The 18,534-nt window shown below is 43.1% G+C and overlaps 1 protein-coding gene across 4 annotated transcripts in view; it reads left to right on the plus strand.

The window, feature by feature from the left end:
* LOC126428312 (uncharacterized) overlaps positions 1-18,534 on the plus strand; it is a 196,262-nt gene that overhangs the window by 71,613 nt on the left and 106,115 nt on the right. For all 4 annotated transcript variants that reach the window (XM_050090244.1, XM_050090245.1, XM_050090247.1 and 1 more), the window contains one exon: positions 10,535-10,720. In XM_050090244.1, coding sequence (XP_049946201.1) covers positions 10,535-10,720 — 186 coding nt within the window. The remainder of the gene's footprint in view (positions 1-10,534; positions 10,721-18,534) is intronic.

An 18,534-nucleotide genomic window follows, 5' to 3' on the forward strand; every position in this document is an offset into this window, starting at 1 on the left:
TGTGTTCCTGTTTTTATGCGTTTGGGCGCTGATGACCACGCTGTTTAGTGCCCGTAAACCTCAAACACACACACACACACACACACACACACACACACACGAGAGAGAGAGAGAGAGAGAGAGAGAGAGAGAGAGAGAGAGAGAGAGATTGCACTTATAAGGCACATTTTCCTGTGTAAATACTGTGTCAGAAAAAAAACAATTTTTACACACTCTTTGAAAAAAAAAAAAAAAATGAACATTTTGTCACTATAAAACATGCAGCCCCTGAGACTTGGGCAGTCTGACACAAAGTTGTATAGGAGAAAAGTCGTATAGCATGAAAGCATCCAACAGTCTTTTCAAAAACTCAAAGAAAGTGACAAAAACATAGTTGGTGATTAAATATCACTAGTACTCAGTAACAAGTAAATCATGTGGTTAATCCATTAAATAGATTTTTCCAATATTCACTGTTTTTTTGTAACTGGTACTCTCTAACATACATATTATTGAGATAACAGCTTTGAAAATATGAAATTAACAGATTAATACTAACATATCATATACCGATCGCAAAATTTGTTTACAAGAGTATTAGTGAAAAGAATTGTTTAACCAGGTATAAAGAAACTAAATTCGATGAACAATATATTGACATGATTATGTGAAACTGCATTGAAGTAATTCAATAAATCAGTGTTCCAGAGTAAAAGATTAATGTTCAGCTGTGTACAACGTATTTTTCTTAATTTTAATGTATTACTTCTTTATATGTTTGGAGGGTGAGGGGACAAGTAACACGAAATCCTATTCTTATACTTCTGTATTTACATCCTCGGTGTGATCTCTTCTTCTTTCTTCCAAAATGTCACTGTCAAACTCAATAATGGGGATGTAGGTTGCACCACTGGTGCAGGGTTCGCACAGTTTGCAAACCGTGGTGCGCTCAATGCCATTTTTCCTGCAGGAACAACCTCGTGGCACCATGGGTGGAATGTGCAGTAAGTGGTTTTCCCCTGTTCTGAAACTGAATTTTGAATGGATCTGGTGGGTAATTTTTTCACCCGTACATCTGCAAATACATTATTAGAGAGTGCTAAATGGGCAGTTGCTTCTGTAGGAGACAATGAAGTTAGGTTGAATGATGTCTCTGACATACATTTTCTCAAAGATTTAATAGTGAAGCACTTTTAATGGCTTTGTTGATCTTAGCAGTATAGTACTACTGTGAACTTCTCTGCAATCTCATCAGATTCATCAGCAGTAATACTGGAATTGCAGAATACCTCTGCTTGTGTTCTATAAGTTGTTTTCATCTCCAGGACCTTAGGTGGCTCACTTCCCCTTTGCCGAGAAAATGACAGTTGTATCGCAGACACTGAAGACGTGTAGGAACAGAATTTTGTCTTTTGGGATTGCTTCAGCCTCATTCTCCCCCAGCATTTTTCTGCTGAAGCCAGGCAAAGGCAGAAACATTACTTACTCTGCAGGCCTCTAAATTTCAAGTTCTCTCAATTATCAGTCACAAGGAGGTGACAGCCCAGAGAGCTGAGGAACAACAGAAGTAGCTACAATTACTGTGTCGGCATCCTCAGCAGTTACCTTAATGTTGAAGTATTGTACAGTCAGTAAAGAAATGAAACACTGTTATCTTGTTCGTCTGACAGAAACAAATATCTTGTCACGGTTAATGATGTTGTTTTATTAAACGTGACAGTCTGTGCAGTTTTTCTGAGGGCTCTGTGCAGGCATTCAGCTGATATTGTCCTCCTGTCACTTGTTACATCATAGTATCCATCAAACACAATTGTGACCCATCTACCATACAAATGCTTGATGTAATCTACACACTTTGTAATTATGGAAGAGAATAGATATTTTGCTACCCATGCCACTGTCTGCAGCAGAAATCTGCCATCTTCAGTGAACTATACCTTTTTGAAGTCAGTTGTGTCTTAAAAGGCATCAAACAACTTGTAAAAGACAGAATTTTTATATTTTTACTGGTTATATACTGGAGGTGCTGAGCCACAATAGGTGCGCACCCCACATACACACACACACACACACACACACACACACACACACACAGTCTCTGGCAGCTGAAGCCAGATTACGAACTGCAGTGCCTGATGGGAGAGGCAAGTGGGTCGGGGTAAGGAAGAAGCTGCTGGAGCAGGAAGGGGGAGGGGATGCAGGGTAAGGGTGGAGGTATGGTAAAGTGCTGTTGTGTGAGCATGCAAGGATGAGGTGGAGAGACAATAGGGCAGCCAGGTGTAGACAGAGGGTGGTGGAGAGAGGGTTGGGGCTCGCAGAAAAGGAGAGAAGTAAAAAGGCTGGGCGGTTAGTGGAATTGAGGGCTGTCTAGTGCTGGAATGGGAACAGGAAAGGAGCTAGATGGGTAAGGACAATGAGTAATGAAGGTTGAGGCCGGGAGGGTTACGGGAACATAGGATATACTACAGGAAGAGTTCCCACCTGCACAATTCAGGAAAGCTGGGGTGTGTGTGTGGGAAAAATCCAGATGTCACAGACTGTGAAGGAAACATGCAAATAAAGAACATCGTGGGGCGGTGTGCTCAGCAATGGGGTGGTCCAGTTGTTTTTGACCACAGTTTGTCGGTGGCCATTCGTGCGGATAGAGCGCGTGTTGGTTGCCGTGCCCATGTAGAATGCAGCACAGTCCTTGCAACATAACTTGTAGATCACATGACTGGTTTCATAGGTGGCCCTGCCTTTGATGGCATAGGTGATGTTTGTGACCTGATTGGAGTAGGTGGTGGTGGTGATGGTGGTGGTGGTGGTGGTGGTATGGAACAGGTCTTGCATCTGGCTCTATTACAGGGATATGAACCTTGAGACAAGGGGTTGGGAGCAGGGGTTGTGTAGGGATGTATGAGGATTTGTGTAGGTTCGTTGGGTGGTGGCATACCACAGTGGGGAGGGGGTTGAGAAAAATAGTGGGTAGGACATTTCTCGTTTCAGGGCATGATGAGAGGTAGTTGAAACCCTGGTGGAGAATTAATCCAGTTGCTCCAGTTGTGGGTGGTACTCAGTCACGAGGAGAATGGACATCAGTAGGTGGTGGGTGACTGGAAAGATAAGGCACGGGAGATCTGTTTTTGAACAAGGTGTTTCGGAGGGGAAGGGGGGGGGGATAATTATGGTCTGTAAAGGCCTCAGTGAGACCCTTTGGGTATTCTGAGAGGGACCGCTCATCAGTGCAGATGCTACAGCCATGAGTGGCTAGGCTGTATGGAAGGGACTTCTTGGTGTGCAATGGGTGCCTGCTGTCGAAGTGGAGATATTGCTGGTGGCTGCTAGGTTTGATATGGACAGAGGTACTGGTGTAGCCATTTTTGAGGTGGAAGTCAGTATTGATTAAGATGGCTTGTTGAGTTGAGTTGGACCAAGTGAAGCAAATTGGCGAGAAGGTCTACAGGTTCTAGAGGAATGTGGATAGTGTCCCCACCCTCAATCCAGATCACGAAGATGTCATCAATGAATCTGAACCAGTTGAGGGATTTAAGATTCTGGATGTTACGGAACGATTTCTCTAGATGGCCCTTGAATAGGTTGGCCTATGATGGCACCATGTGAATGCTCATAGCCATACCTCGGATTGGTTTGTAGGTAATGCCTTCAAAGGAGAAGTAATTGTGGGTGAGAATCTAGTTGGTCATGATGACTAGGAAGGAGTTTGTCAGCTTGGAATCCGTTGGGCGTTGGGAGAGGTAGTGTTCAATAGCGGTAAGGCCCGTGCGCATTAGTGATGTTAGTGTAAAGGGAGGTGGCATCGATAGTGATGAGCAGGACACAGTGTGGTAAAGGAACAGGAACTGTGGAGAGTTGATGGAGGAAATGGTTAGTATCTTTTATATAGGTGGGTAGGTTGCGAGTGACAGGCTGAAGTTGTTGGTCTACAAGAGCTGAGCTTCTCTCAGTGGGGGCACAGAAACCGACCATCATAGGGCGTCCTGGTTGGTTGGGTTTTAGGAAGCATGTAGAAGGTAGAAGTGCAGGCAGTGGTATGGGTGAGGAGAGAGAGAGAGAGATAGACTCCGAGGAGAGTTTCTGGAATGGGCCTAAGAATTTCAGGAGAGACTAGCGATCCTCCCAGATTTCTGGAACGGTGTCACTGTGGCAGTGTTTGTAGGTGGATTAATATGACAGCTGGCGGAGTCCTACTGCCACGTAATCATTGCAGTTCAAGCCAAAACACCGACACACAATCCAGAACCTAAACAGACTCGAAACTCAGTCATGAATGTTTCCTCCAAAAGCTGTAGCCCCGTAGAAATATCAGACCCTTCTAAAGGCCTCACCTTGCCCCCCTCCCAAATTCAATCATGCAGGGCTTGTTAAAGGTCTTCTTTCCTTCTCCCATCCCTACAGTCGAAACACTTTTTCGCCACTAACCCTGCCAGTCAGACTCAAGAAAAGACCAATGTTGAAGCCTGCCTGACTCATTTCACTCCTCCATTTGACCGTGATCCACCTCCACTGCCTCCAAATCACCCCCTGCCAATTTTGCAGAATTTCTTAACCTTGAACCTTGCCTCACCATCATTCCCCAAACCCCTCAATCTGGAAACTAATCTTACATCTGCAGAAAGAACTGCAATCCACCACCTAAAAACCGATCCTCACCTTATAATCCTACCTATTGACAAAGACTCCACCTCTGTTGTCTTGAACTGCAAGGGTTACCTGGCAGGAAGAATCCGCCAGCTGTCAGATTCGTCCATTTGCAAACCCTGCCACAGAGACCTCGTTCCAGAAACTTAACAGGATCTCCAGTCCCTCCTCAAATTCCTAGGCCCATCCCAGAACCTCTCCCTGGAGCCCATCTCTCTTCTCATCCGTATCACTCCCCGCACTCCTACCTTCTATGTGCTTCCTAAAACCCAACCAGACAGGACACACCATTGTGGCCAGTTACTGTGCCCCCACTGAGAGAAGCTCAGCTCTCCCAGACCAACACCTTCATCTGTTACCAACAGTCTACTCTTCTATATAAAAGATACCAACCATTTCCTCCACCGATTCTCTACATCTCATGTTCCTTTACCACGTGGTACCCCGCTTATCACTAATGATGTCACCTCCCTTCACACTAACATCCTGAATGCCCGTGACCTTACTGCTGTTGAAAACTACCTCCAACGCCCGACAGATTCCAAACCAACTATCTCCTTCCCAGTCACCGAAGCCAACTGTATCCTCCTTTGAAGGCAGTACCTACAAACATATTAGGGATACGGCTATGGGTACCTGTGTGGCACCGTCGTATGCCAACCTATTCGTGGGCCATCTAGAGGAATCATTCCTAAACACCCAGAATCCTTAACTCCTCACCTGGTTCACATTCACTGATGACAACTGTGTGATCTGATCAAGGTTGAGGACACCTCATTCACATTTATCTAGAAACTAAACACCTTGTCCCCCATTCACTCCACCTGAATGTACTCAACCCAATGAGCCACCTTCCTCGATGTTAACCTCCACCTCAAAGATGCCTGCATCAGTGTCTCTGTCCATACCAAACCCACCAACCACCAGGAATGCCTCCACTTTGACAGTTGCCACCCATTCCATACCAAGTAGGCCCTTCCGTGCCAAGTAGGCCCTTCCATACAGCTGAGTCACCCATGGCCGTAGCATTTGCAGGACTCACTGAGGCCTTCATGGACTGTAAACCCCCCCCCTCAATCTTATACAAAAACAGATCTCCCTTTCCAGTCACCCACCACCTCCCAAAGTCCCACAGTCGAGCCACAGAGGAGTGTTCCCCTCATGATTCAGGGAGTGTTCCCCTCGTGATTCAGTTCCATCCAGGACTGGAACAACTGAAATACATTCTCCGCTAGTGTTTCAACTATGTCCTACCCACTAACCTTCCCAATCCCCCTTCCCATTGTAGTAATCTGCCGCTCACTGAACCTACACAATATCCTCGCACTACATCCCTACACAACCCTGTTTCCAACCCCTTGCCTCAAGGCTCATACTCCTGTAATAGAACTAGAGGCAAGACCTGTCCCTATACATCCTCCCACCACCACCACCACCACCACCACCACCACCACCACTTACTCCAGTCCAGTTGCAAACATGTGAAACCAGATAAGCTAAGCTGCAACCACTGTACTTCATTCTATGTGGGGATGACAACCAACAAGCTGTCTTTCTGCATGAACGGCCATTGACAAACTGTGGCCAAAAACCAACTGGACCACCCTGTTGCTGAGCACACTGCCCAACACGATGATCTTCATTTCAGTGTTTGCTTCAATCCTTGTCATCTGGAGCCTTCCCAACAGAACCAGCTTTTCTGAATTGCACAGGTGGGAACTCTTCCTGCAATATATCCTTCGTTCATGTAACCCTCCTGGCCTCAACCTCTGTTAAGTGATGTCCTAACCCATCTAGCTGCTTCCCTGTTTCCATACCAGCACTACACAGCCCTCTGTTCCAACAACCCACCCAGTCTTTTCACTTCTCTCCTTTTCCGCTACCCCCCCCCCCCCCCCCCTCCCTCCCAACCCCTCTCCCCAGCTCTCCATCTAACCTCCCAACTGCACTGAGCTGCCCTACTCTCTCTCCACTTCGTCTCTGCATACTCCCGCAGCATCACTTCAATGTCCCCCACCCACACCCTGCTATCCCTCCCACTCCCCCTCCAGCCTCTTTCTTACCGCAACCCAGCTGCCTCTCCCATCATGCACTGCTGTTTGTAGTCTGCCTCCAGCTGCCTGTGGTCTCGTGTGTGTGTGTGTGTGTGTGTGTGTGTGTGTGTGTGTGTGTGTGTGTGTGCGCCCGTGCCCATGCGCACGCACATGCGTTTTGTCTATTTTTGACAAAGGCTTTGCTGGCCGATAGCTTATTGTGTGACATTCTTCTTATTGTGCCTATGTGCGACTCAGTGAGTAGCAAGTGTCCTTTTCATAATATTGTTACATTCCATCTAGGATTTTCCATTTTTTTTGTTTTTGGTATATCTACATAGGCAGAAAATGAGTGTACTGAAAAGTAAATGAACAAGAGTGAACATTTGAAGACATCATTCAAATGAAAACAAAGTTGAGGTTAGTTATTAAACATGTGATTTACGAAGGTCACTCCAAAAGAAATGCACACTATTTTTGTAAAAATACAGTTTTCATTCTGCATGTGTGAAAGTTTTACAGTGTGTAGATACATCCTTCCCGCTTGTTTTCAAACTTAGTTCAACCTGTTCCCGTGAGTGGTGCCGTCACAGCATGTCTTCAAGATGGCTGCTACACTTGACGTTCGTCAGAAGCAATGTGCTCTCATAGAATTCCTGTCCTGTGAAAATGAGACAGTGGGAAACATCTAAAAGAGTTTGAAAAAGGTGTATGGAGATGATGCTGTCGATCGCAGTACAGTTAGTCGGTGGGCTAGCAGGTTACGTGATGAAAGCGGGCACGGCAATATTGAGGATTGTACTCGCAGCAACAGGCCTTGTACTGCACACAATCCAGACAATGTGCTGAGAGTTAACGAATTGGTGACTGCTGACAGACGCATCACAGTGAATGAATTGTCATGCTATGTTGGGATAGGGGAAGTAAGTGTTTGCAGAATACTGAAAGTGTTGGCGTTAAAAAAGGTTTGTGGCAGGTGGGCTCCCAGGATGTTGACAGTGGCTCACAAAGAAACAAGAAAAACAGTATGCAGCGAACTTTTGGAACAGTACGAGAATGGTGGAGATGAATTTCTTGGAAGAATTGTGACAGGTGATGAAACATGTCTTCATCATTTTTCACCAGAGACGAAGAGGCAATCAATGGAGTGGCATCATGCAAATTTACCCAAGAAAAAAAAATTCAAAACCACAACTTCTGCTGGAAAAGTTATGGCTACGGTGTTTTTCGATTCTGAAGCACTCTTGCTTGTGGACATCATGCCAAGTGGAACCACCATAAATTCTGATGCATATGTGACGACACTGAAGAAACTTCAAGCTCGACCGAGCCGTGTTCGACCACATCAGCAAAAGCAGGAGGTTTTGCTGTTGCACGACAATTCACGGCCACACATGTCAGTCAAAAAACCGTGGAAGCAATCACAAAACTTGGATGGACTACACTGAAACACCCACCTTATAGTCCTGACCTGGCTCCATGTGACTATCATCTCTTTGGGAAACTGAAAGACTCTCTTCGTGGAACAAGGTTTGAAGATGATGACTCCCTTGTGCATGCTGTCAAACAGTGGCTCCAACAGGTTGGTCCAGAATTTGACCATGCGGGTATACAGGCGCTGGTTCCAAGATGGCGTAAGGCAGTTGAGAGGGATGGAAATTATGTGTATAAATGAAAATATTGTTCCTAAAGGATCTATCTACACACTGTAAAACTTTCAAACATGAAGAATAAAAGAGGGATTAAAAAAAAAAGCGTGCATTTCTTTTGGAGTGACCCTCGTACATACGATCAAATGGTGATATGTACTTACCAGATTGGCTTTCTATCACATTATTGGACTTTTTGAAATTGCAGTCAATGCTCTACAACTTTTTTCCTAGAACATTTTGTGTCAGATGCAAATTCTCAGATGCTGCATGTTTTATAGTGATGATACGAGTGTTTTTCGAGAAGTGTGCAAAATTACCATTTTCTGACATATCGATTCAGTGGGAAAATTTAATAATGTAGTGAAGTTTTGGTATTCAATTGATGCAGAATTTAATGCTCTAAATTTTTGGTAAGTCCACAACTTCTGTGGTTTTCTTTTCATCACAGCTAAACCTCCACTCAGAAATTGGGGTAAACTGGGACTGTTGAACTCAGTGGCTTACATGAGGGGCTAAAACAGTTCCCAGAATTCAACTAATTTTTAAAAAGCAGCCTCCTTTTTGGAGCTAATTTTACTGGCCAAACGGGTAACCATTGATACTTGACACGTGCCAACTGAGGGGCCCAAGCCTGGGACGCATCTCGGAGTTGAGTGGGGACACAATAGCCTCCGTATCATGAACTTGGAAGATTAGCAGCTGATCCATCACATGCCCTTCAAGCAAAATTTGTTGTAGCTTGCAAACAACTGGTTTTTTGACACATTTATGGCAAGAGGCCAACCATTTGGGGCAGGCCACCCATTCGTGCTGTACGAAATATGAGTGGCACGGAGGAAGCGGCGTTTGCTGTACCAGCCGCTGACAGCATATTTGTCAACAGTGTCCCAGTCAACTTGTTTGTACTGTGGCTACTCCCTCTTCCTACAGTGTGTTCGGCTCCGTGCACCAGACCTGCATACTGTCAACAGTGGTGACATCGCTCTGAGCCTCTAATTGGTGCACCACAGTGTGGGAGATCTCGAACAATTGTGCAATATTCGAAACCTCTTCCAACATACGGTCCTCAAGCTTCAGGGCACGTTGGTGCACTTCCGTATCTGTAGCTGAATGAATGACTGTGGTGTCCACATAGACTGAGCCGTGATAAACTGACACGACTGAGGCCGTGAAGCTCAATGAGCTCGACGCAATTTCAGCAGCTCTTTGACACATTGGTAGAATTCGACATGTGCACTGACCACACACGTACTCTTGTGGTGGTAGGAGGACAGCAAGCGACATATCGTCAAAAGAAAGCAATGCTGGTTCTTGCAGAGGAGCTAATTGACACAGTAAGTGATACGTACAAGGTGTACCCGTGATAAGAAAAGAGCTTTAGAGACCTCCTTGTCGACCACCCAAAATGCCACAGAATGTCAATGAAGCTTCCCAGTATTCTGCAGATTTGTTATAGGGTGGGTACGTCGGTGGGTGAACAACCGGCAGCTGAGCGTGGGTCATCGTAGCCAGTCACCATTCTGGCACGGTCACATCAGCGTGCTGTTGCAGAAGTAACTGGAGTGAAGCCACTGTGGAAGAACTGAATGGCCGGAAAATGACAAAAAATGAAACATGTGAAAATCTGAGCCTCTCTCATCACCACTTGTTATAACTAGGAACGTGAGTCATACGGCCATAAGAGAGAATTTCTTGAATCACAGAGTGACAATAGCAAGAAGGTATCTATATGTCTCAAATGCATTAAAAACTGAAGTCCGGGAGGCCCGTGTGTGTCCTTAAAAGGACAGTATCCGTGTCGGATGTCACGGGAGTAGTGGTGCACTAACGGCGACCAGGAGACGGCAGTTGGTGACTGGGCTGCCTATGGCGGCTGCCTCGAGTATTCCGGGTGTGCCATTTGTGTGTCTGTGGACACTGTGTTAGCCCTAGTGCCCTGACTTATATTCACCGTAAGTGACAGCTGTAGTAATCAGTGTGTTATCACATATAATTATATAATTAGTCAATGGTAGTTATGCTTCTGATAGAAATTAATGTTATAGTAATAGTAATGATCTCATATTATGGTGGCTAATGTCGTAAAGGTGACAGCTGAACATGGTACTATTAAAAATACAGGATAAGAACCATAAATTTAGAGTTAGATAAGTTACATTGTTTCTTCGGACATATGAAACAGGGCAGGAGATAAATAACTCTCACGAGTCCCATTTCTGTTGTTCACAGGTCTATCTCACCATTGCTGACAGTCTGCGCCAACAGCTTAGAACGTGTGCAACTCTACGAGACCCACTTAGACCACACTGCAGTGACAGAGGCGTTTACCGCCCTGGGAAGCTTGAAGAACTTGCAGGAACTTATGATAACACTCCCTGATCAACTACTGCCTGGAACAGCTGCTCTAGCATTTAAGTAAGTTACGTGTGAACACACATTTCTATAGTCTGATGCAATTTATTAAAATAGGAGAGGAGAGACGCAGAGAAGGGGAAAGGACTATCCAGGTGCTCTGGAAGGATAGAAAGAGTGTGTGAGCAGTGCAGGGGATAGCGACCGATGGAGACCAGGTACTAGGGAAAATTGAGGCCAGGGGAGTTGCAGAAATGAAGGATATATTGCAGACTTAGTTCTCACTTGTGCTATTCGGGTAAGAATCCAGATGGCAAGGGCCCTGAAGCAGTCTCGAAGATGAGCACACTGTGCCGTGTGGCACGCTCGGCAGCTGAGTTGGCAGTTGGACGGTGGCTGTTCGTGTGGACAGATACCTTGTTATTGTTTGTGCCTGTGTACAATGCCACACAGTGGTTGGTATACCAGGTGGCTGCTTTTGATGGGGCAAGAAACGTCTGTGACAGTAGTGGAGTAGGTGGTAGTGGAAGTAAGTATGGGAAGGTCATGCATCTAGGTCTATTATAAGGCCGTGAGCCTCGTGGCAAGGGGCAGATATGAATTAGGGATAGGCAAGGATACTGTGTAGGTTGTACGAGCATACGAATGCTGCTGTAGGTGAGGTGGGGAGGACATTTCTCATTTCAGAGCAAAGTGAGAGGTAATTGAAATCCTGGTGGAGAATGCGATTCAGCTGCTCCAGTCCCGGGTGGAACTGAGTCGAGTCAAACTGCTCGTCTGTCACCGGTAGGTGAGTAGGGAGAGAAAGTCCAGGAGATCTGTCCCTGGATAAGATAGTGAGGTTAATTTTGATCTGTGAAGGCTCAGACGAGACCCTCGGCATGTTTGGCAGGGGACTGCCCATTGGTGCAGGTGTGACAGCCACAGTTGGCTAGCCTGTATGGAAGGATTTCTTAGTGTGGAATGAGAGATATTGTTCATTGATGTGGATGTATGTATCGATGTGAGGTGATGATAGGCGTCGAGGAAGGGAGCTTGTTGAGCCGAGGAAGACAACATCATCATCAGACAGATATTCCAAAATTAGATATTGGAGTGTAATATCCAGGACCCTATACAGACTCAAAACTCAGTTTAGTAATGCTGAAGAATAAGGTGAAGTTTGATCGTATGGAAGAATCAGTGTGCAAAGAAGTAAGAACTGAAGTATTGAGGAATGACAATGAGCACTTGAAGGTCTCCAACGGTGTAGATACTGCAGTAATCAGTATCACAGTAGACAGTGCAGTTGAAGAGGAATGAACATCTGTAAAAAGGGAAGTCACAGAAGTTGCACAGAAAAACATAGGTACGAGGAAGGTATGTGTGAAGAAACCTTGTGTAACACAAGAAATACTTTGACAAACAGAGGAGGTTCAGAAATGTTCAGGAAAAATACAGGGATATAGCAGTATCTCATTCAGGAGTAAAATAAATGGGGAGTGCAGGGAAATAAACATGAAATGGCTGCAGGAAATAGTTGGAGGAATAGAAAAAGAAATGGTCCTCAGAAAGATTGATTCGGCATACAGAAAAGTCAAAACAACTTTGATGAAAGTAAAAGCAAGGGCATCAACACTAAGAGAGTAATGGGAATTCCACTGTAAAATACAGAGCAATGCGTAGCTACGTGGAAAGAGCACACTGAAGGCCTCTACGAGGGCAAAAACTTCTCTAATGTGATAGAAGAAGAAATGCCAGTTGATATGGAATACATTGGGTATCCAGTGTTAGTTGGAATTCAAAAGAACTTTGGAAGACTTGCAATCAAGTAAGGTAGAAGGGCAAAAGAACATACCTTGGAATTCCAGAAATCATTGGGGAAGTAGCAGCCAGTTGTTGTGTGGAATGCGCAAGTCTGTAGACATACCGTAAGACTTTCAAAAACGTATTATCCACACAATCCCATACACAGTGAGGCCAGACAAGTGCGAGAACTATCACCAAATTAGATTAACAGCTCGTGCATCCAAGTTGCTGGCAAGAATAGTAGATCGATGAGTGGAAAATTGAGGATGCATTTGATGAGGATCAGTTTGGCTTTTGGGTACATAAAGGCACTAGATAGGCGGTTTTGATGTCGCAGTCTGTAAGGGAAGCAAAAGTAAGAAAAAATCAAAACACTTTCGTAAGATTTGTTGACCTGGAAAAAGCTTTAGACAATGTAAAATGGTGATGTTCAAATTGTGAGATCAGTAAGAATAAGGTAATACACAGGGTGGTCAGAAACAGTGTGAAAAGCTTGTAAGGATGCTGTAAAGGAGGATATGCCGAGAAAGGAACGTTCGGAAAAAAATTAGATATGTTGCGCCATTTCGGTTATTTAGCATTGAAATTGGCCAGTCGGGTTGTCACGTGTGCAAATTCAAATAGTGGCACCAAACTTGTTCTTAGTTCGATTTCCTCAAACCAAACAAACATAACTTTTGCTCACCTAGCTTAAATATATCACTTCTACAAAAGACACGTTTTAACTAGTAATGAGCGTTTGAACAAGTGGTAACTCAGGAACCCACAGGTGCCTGTGCATTACCACATTTCAGCGTGTGCAAGTGCTGGAATTAGTCCACTCGATGATCTGATTGATAATCTACAATACTAAATAAATTGGAAACAGCACAATATATTGCATTATTTTCTCAGCACAACATACCCTGCAACACCCTTACAAGTTTTTCAGACTGTTTCTGATCACCCTGCATAATGGATAATGTACAATGTGTACAAGAACCAAGAGAGAAAAATAAGAATGGAAGACCAAGTACTCAGATTAAGAAGAATGAAGGACAGGGATGTAGTCTTTACGTCTGCCGTTCAATCGTATGTCAAAGAAATAGTGACAGAAATAAAAAGGAAGGTTTAGTGGTGGGATTTTAAAATGTAGGCTGAAAGGCTATCGGTGATGATGTTTGCTGTGGGCACTACTGTCCTCAGTGAAAGTGAAGAAGAAGTACAGAACCTCTCGAAGGAATGAACAGTCCAGTGAGTATTGAATGTGGATTAAGAGGAAACCAAAGAAAGACAAAAGCAATGAGGAGTAGCATAAATGAGATTAGTGATAAACTGATCATGAAAATTAAGGAATTCTGCTACCTCAGAAGTGAAAACAAGTGAGTGACAAAGCCAGGAGAACACAAAGAGCAGACTAATGGGGGCAAAGTGGGCATTGATGACCGTAAGAAGTCTATTAGTATCAAACATTGCCCATAATATGACAAAGAACTTCCTGAGAGTATAGATTTGGAATGTAGCATTATGTCGTAGTGAATCGTGGACGTGAGGAAACCAGTAAAGAAGTGTTTGATAAGTGGTTCTGTAGAGGAATGTCAAAAATTATGTGGAGTGATAAGGAATAAAGATGTTCTTTGCACTATCAGTGAATAAACAAACATGGAAAACATTGACAAGAAGTAGTGACAGGAAGACATCAGAGAGTAATTTCCGTGGTACTAGAGAGGTAGCTGTAAAGGTTAAAAACTGCTTCCAAGCCTGCACCACCCGTATTCTTCCTACATACACCAGCTTTTCTGAATTGCTCGGTTGGGAACTGTCCGTGTTCCTGTAATTCTCTTGGCCTTGGCTTTCATTATTGCCAGTTCTTTGCCCACTTATCCCCTTCCTTGCTTCCATTCCAGCACTACAAAACCTATTCCACCAACGCACCCACTTGTCTCTCTTTCGCTCTCTCTCTTTTTCCCTCCCTTCCTCTACTTCTCTCCTTTTCTGATCTCTCCCTCCCCACCCCTCTCATCTAACCACCTAATGGCACCTAGCTGCCCTACCCTGTCCCAATGACACTCTGGGTATGCTCCCACAAGCAGCACTTTACTGTACCCCACCCTACACCACCCCTGCCCTGCTATCCGTCCCTCTCCCTGCCCCAGCCTCCTCCTTACCCGCATCATCCAGATTGCTTCTCTGAGGTCTTTCGGATGGAAGATCAAATGCTTAGCGGTCTTTTTAGTGTGCCTTCCTGCAACATAACAGAGGTTGGCATGAGAAGAATTCGTGGCAGACCGTATCAAACCTGTCAGAAGATTAATAATGGGAAGAAGGGGAAGTATTTGAGGTATGAGAATAGAGGGTGGTGGGGGTGAGGAGGGGGATAGATTCAGGGGAGAGGGTCTGGGGTATATTTTGTGATTTGAGGATGGACTGGAGATGCTACCCTATTTCTGGAATAAGGTCACACTGGCAGAGCCTGTATGTGGACCTCTGTGATAGCTGGCAGAATCCATAGTCAGGTAATCCCTTCAGTTTGTGACCGCAATGATGGAGCCTTTGTCTGCATGTAGTATCATATGGTTGGGATCACTATTTAGGTGTTGAATTGCAGTTCTTTTTGTGGATGTGATGTTGGTCTGCATGTAGAGGTATTTGGGGAATGATGATGAGCCAATGTTGGAGGCTGGGGAATTCTGGTATGTTATCAAATGATCTTGTAGGGGATGGGAGAAGGAGTGAATGCCTTTAACAAGACCAGTATGATTAAATTTGGGTGTGGGCTGGATGATGTGGCCATTTAAAAGACTGATACTTCTGTGGGACTGAGGCTTTTGGAGGACACATTCATAATTGTGTTAAGTGTGTGTTTAGGCTGCGGGTTCTGTAGTGTGGCAGGAGGAAATTTCTGAAGGTGTGACAGACACAACAGGTCTGCAAAACAGAGTTTGATGGCTAGGGGGGAGCTTTGATGGAGGCTCTTGCAGTAGTCGAGGATAGTTGGAGTAAGAAGTAGGATTATAAGGTGAACTGATTGGACAGTGTTTTGAGATTGTGTTGTACATGCACTATAGTTCCTGGAGGACAAGTGTTTCAGTTTGGGAGATGGGATGCAGGGATTTGGGTTGTGTGTGAGAGCTGTGGATTGATAGAATTTGAACAGATGTCATTGTGGAAGGATGGGTTGCAGCTGGAGATAGGTAATTTGATGGTAGGCCATTTGGGGTGTCATGAACCCTCTCTACTATGCCGGAAAAATTAATCTCCATAAGGACACCGTTATGGTGTGGCTAATGGTTGTATAGTACTTTTGTAGAGCTGGCTGTGATATCTCCTTTGTTGATGCTGCTGAGTCTGTGTTGTCCATGTGGCTTCTCATTGTCTAGGCGATGATTCCTTGATGCTCTGGGTCCAAGAAAAGGTGCAGATTTTTTAATTATCACTGGACTAATGAAATCATGACACAGTATTCCACGATTGATTTGTAACAAAAACACATATTTCTTGCCAAAACTCGAAAACGACTACACTCGACCGTGGCCAAAACTAGAGTGGCCAAAAACCCGTTGTAGACCAAAGATCGCGGTCATAAGCTGCAAAGAACATACAATGTCAACATTGATTATTGATCGCAACACCTAACCTAGTACTATATAAGGTAAACACTTTTTAACACAACTATAGTGTATAATATAGCAAAATGAGGTCTATTTGACCGTTCCATTACAGTAGCCCCCGAAGAATTTTGTAAGTATGAGCATGTGAACAAAATTCTGAGACCAGAATAATGGAACTGCAAAGAATATGATTTTAAATAAATCAAAAATTTTAATAGCACTGTTTTCTGTGAATTATGCTAACTTTCCGCCCATAGCGATTGGCATGGCATTAGGTTTAACACTTAAATTGTTACACAAAGTAAAGGAAAACATACAATTGTTAATCTTAAGGTAAATGAAATACAAAAGAAGATTTACAATTTTCACTTAGAAGAGCCCATAATGCTGTAGCACTTCACATTAAGGTTATAACTTTTAACTACTAGTTTATTGTATTTTATTTTGTTGATCACTTTTCTCAATACTCACAGTAATGTCCCACATTGGCCATTTTCACTTAGGCGACTTCTGTTAATAGGTCTGATTTCTGTTTGTTCTGCAGCACATCAATTTCCACAGCTTAGCTGTTTGTAGTGCTTCATTGATTATAATACCATGTTATCTAAAAATCACATACAGAGATCACCTTTTGGTTACATAATGTTTATATGTAAGTATGTGGTTAGGATGCATAGTTAACCTTCTAGTAATGTTTATCTAGTGGGAGAAGTTTACAGAATCTGTCTGAGTGATACTACTCAGGTATGGACTGGTCCAAAAAGGATCCTTTAAATAATAATAAATTCAATAAACATGTAATACAAATGCATTAACATATTTGGTGTAAAATGTCTTATCACAAACTCTAACACTTACTGCAAGGATAAACAAAAAATTAAATTGTTTTCAAAAGTAAAGTTACAGTCAGTCTGTTGCAAGGGTTCATATTCACAGTAAAAGTGCTAGGGTAGTATCATGGCTGAAAGTTTTAGAATGGTGTGTACATATCAAAATTAGAAAAAAATATTACTGCTTATGCTTTGCAGTGGTTGAGAAACAAATATACAGTAACTCATGTGGTTTACTAAAAACGATTCTCTCCTAGTAAAGTTGGACGTCTCAAACACTTAGGTGTGTAGTAATTAGGACTCTGCCTTTAAGATTAAAAAAATTATAAAAAAAACTTAATTGTTGTAAGACAGATTTAGTGCTGATTAGTGGTTTGCATTTTAAATGATGTCTCAATGAGTGTGGTGTGAGAAGGTTACACAAGCTAAAATTACACAAATTATCAAATATCATTCAAATTGCATAAACATACAGAAATATCAAGAACTAACACGGTAAGCATATTACACAGAGAAAATTCATTGCAAGCACTTCATACAGCGAATACATTTTAAACAAATAATAAACATTTTCAAGGATACAAAACTGTATCAAAATCAGACAATTTTTATACATAACATTTCATAATTTCCAGTGAAAAACTTTGGTTGAGTCACCTTTTAACTTTCTCAGAATAGTCTTACCCCTTTTGTTTATACAATTTCAACGAAACAATATTCCTTAGTCAGAGAAATTTTCTAGATTTAGGATACACCAACCGGTATGCATTAGGGTGTGAATGCTCTACAATCTCAAATGGACCCGTGTATATATTGAAGAATTTCTTTATTTCAGAAGTTATAATTTTTGATTTCTCATGTGATTTTACTAAAACATAATCTCCAACTTTAAACTTGGTCACTTTGATTTTGCCATCATGTAGTCTTTTTCTAATTTCCCCCTGTTTTATCATGGTTTTTTTGACTATGGCTTCACAGTCACGCATAGTCATCATTGTGCACGGTGGAAATTCTATGAGTTCAGTGATAATGTTGTCTGGTTTTAGATGAAACATCATTTCATTAGGTGAAAATCCTGTGGAAGTATGTTGCAAACTGTTCATTACATTTTCAAAGTCTTGTACATGGCCATACCATGTGGGATGTTTATGACTGCAATATGTACGACATAAACGACCAATCTCGCGCATATACCTCTCAGCTGGGTTTGACGACGGATTATTTACAGATATTTGAACATGTTTGATTCCTGATTTGTCAACAAAGGCTTTCCAAACTTTTGACAAAAACTGAGAATTGTTATCCGACAAGGTTGCTTTTGGTTGCCCAACATTTAAGAAATAGTCTTATCCAACTTTTGTAATTATCTCTTTACCTGTAGCTTTTCTGACAGGATACAACTTGATTAGTTTAGAAAATACATCCACCATGACTAAAATGTAGCAGTGGCCACTCCTACTCCTTGGAAGAGGCCCATAGAAATCAACAGCGACTAAGCTTAGAGGTTGTGCAGGAGTAATGTTTTGCATTCCACCATGACATTTTCTGTTACTTACTTTGACTCGTTGGCACTTATCACAAGTTGAGAATTATTTTCTAACTTTCTTGGCCATATTGTAGAAGTATATGTTTTCTTGTAATTTCTGCATACACTTCTGAATGCCACAAT

This window comes from Schistocerca serialis, chromosome 12, assembly GCF_023864345.2.
Source record: "Schistocerca serialis cubense isolate TAMUIC-IGC-003099 chromosome 12, iqSchSeri2.2, whole genome shotgun sequence".
NCBI lineage: Eukaryota > Metazoa > Arthropoda > Insecta > Orthoptera > Acrididae > Schistocerca > Schistocerca serialis.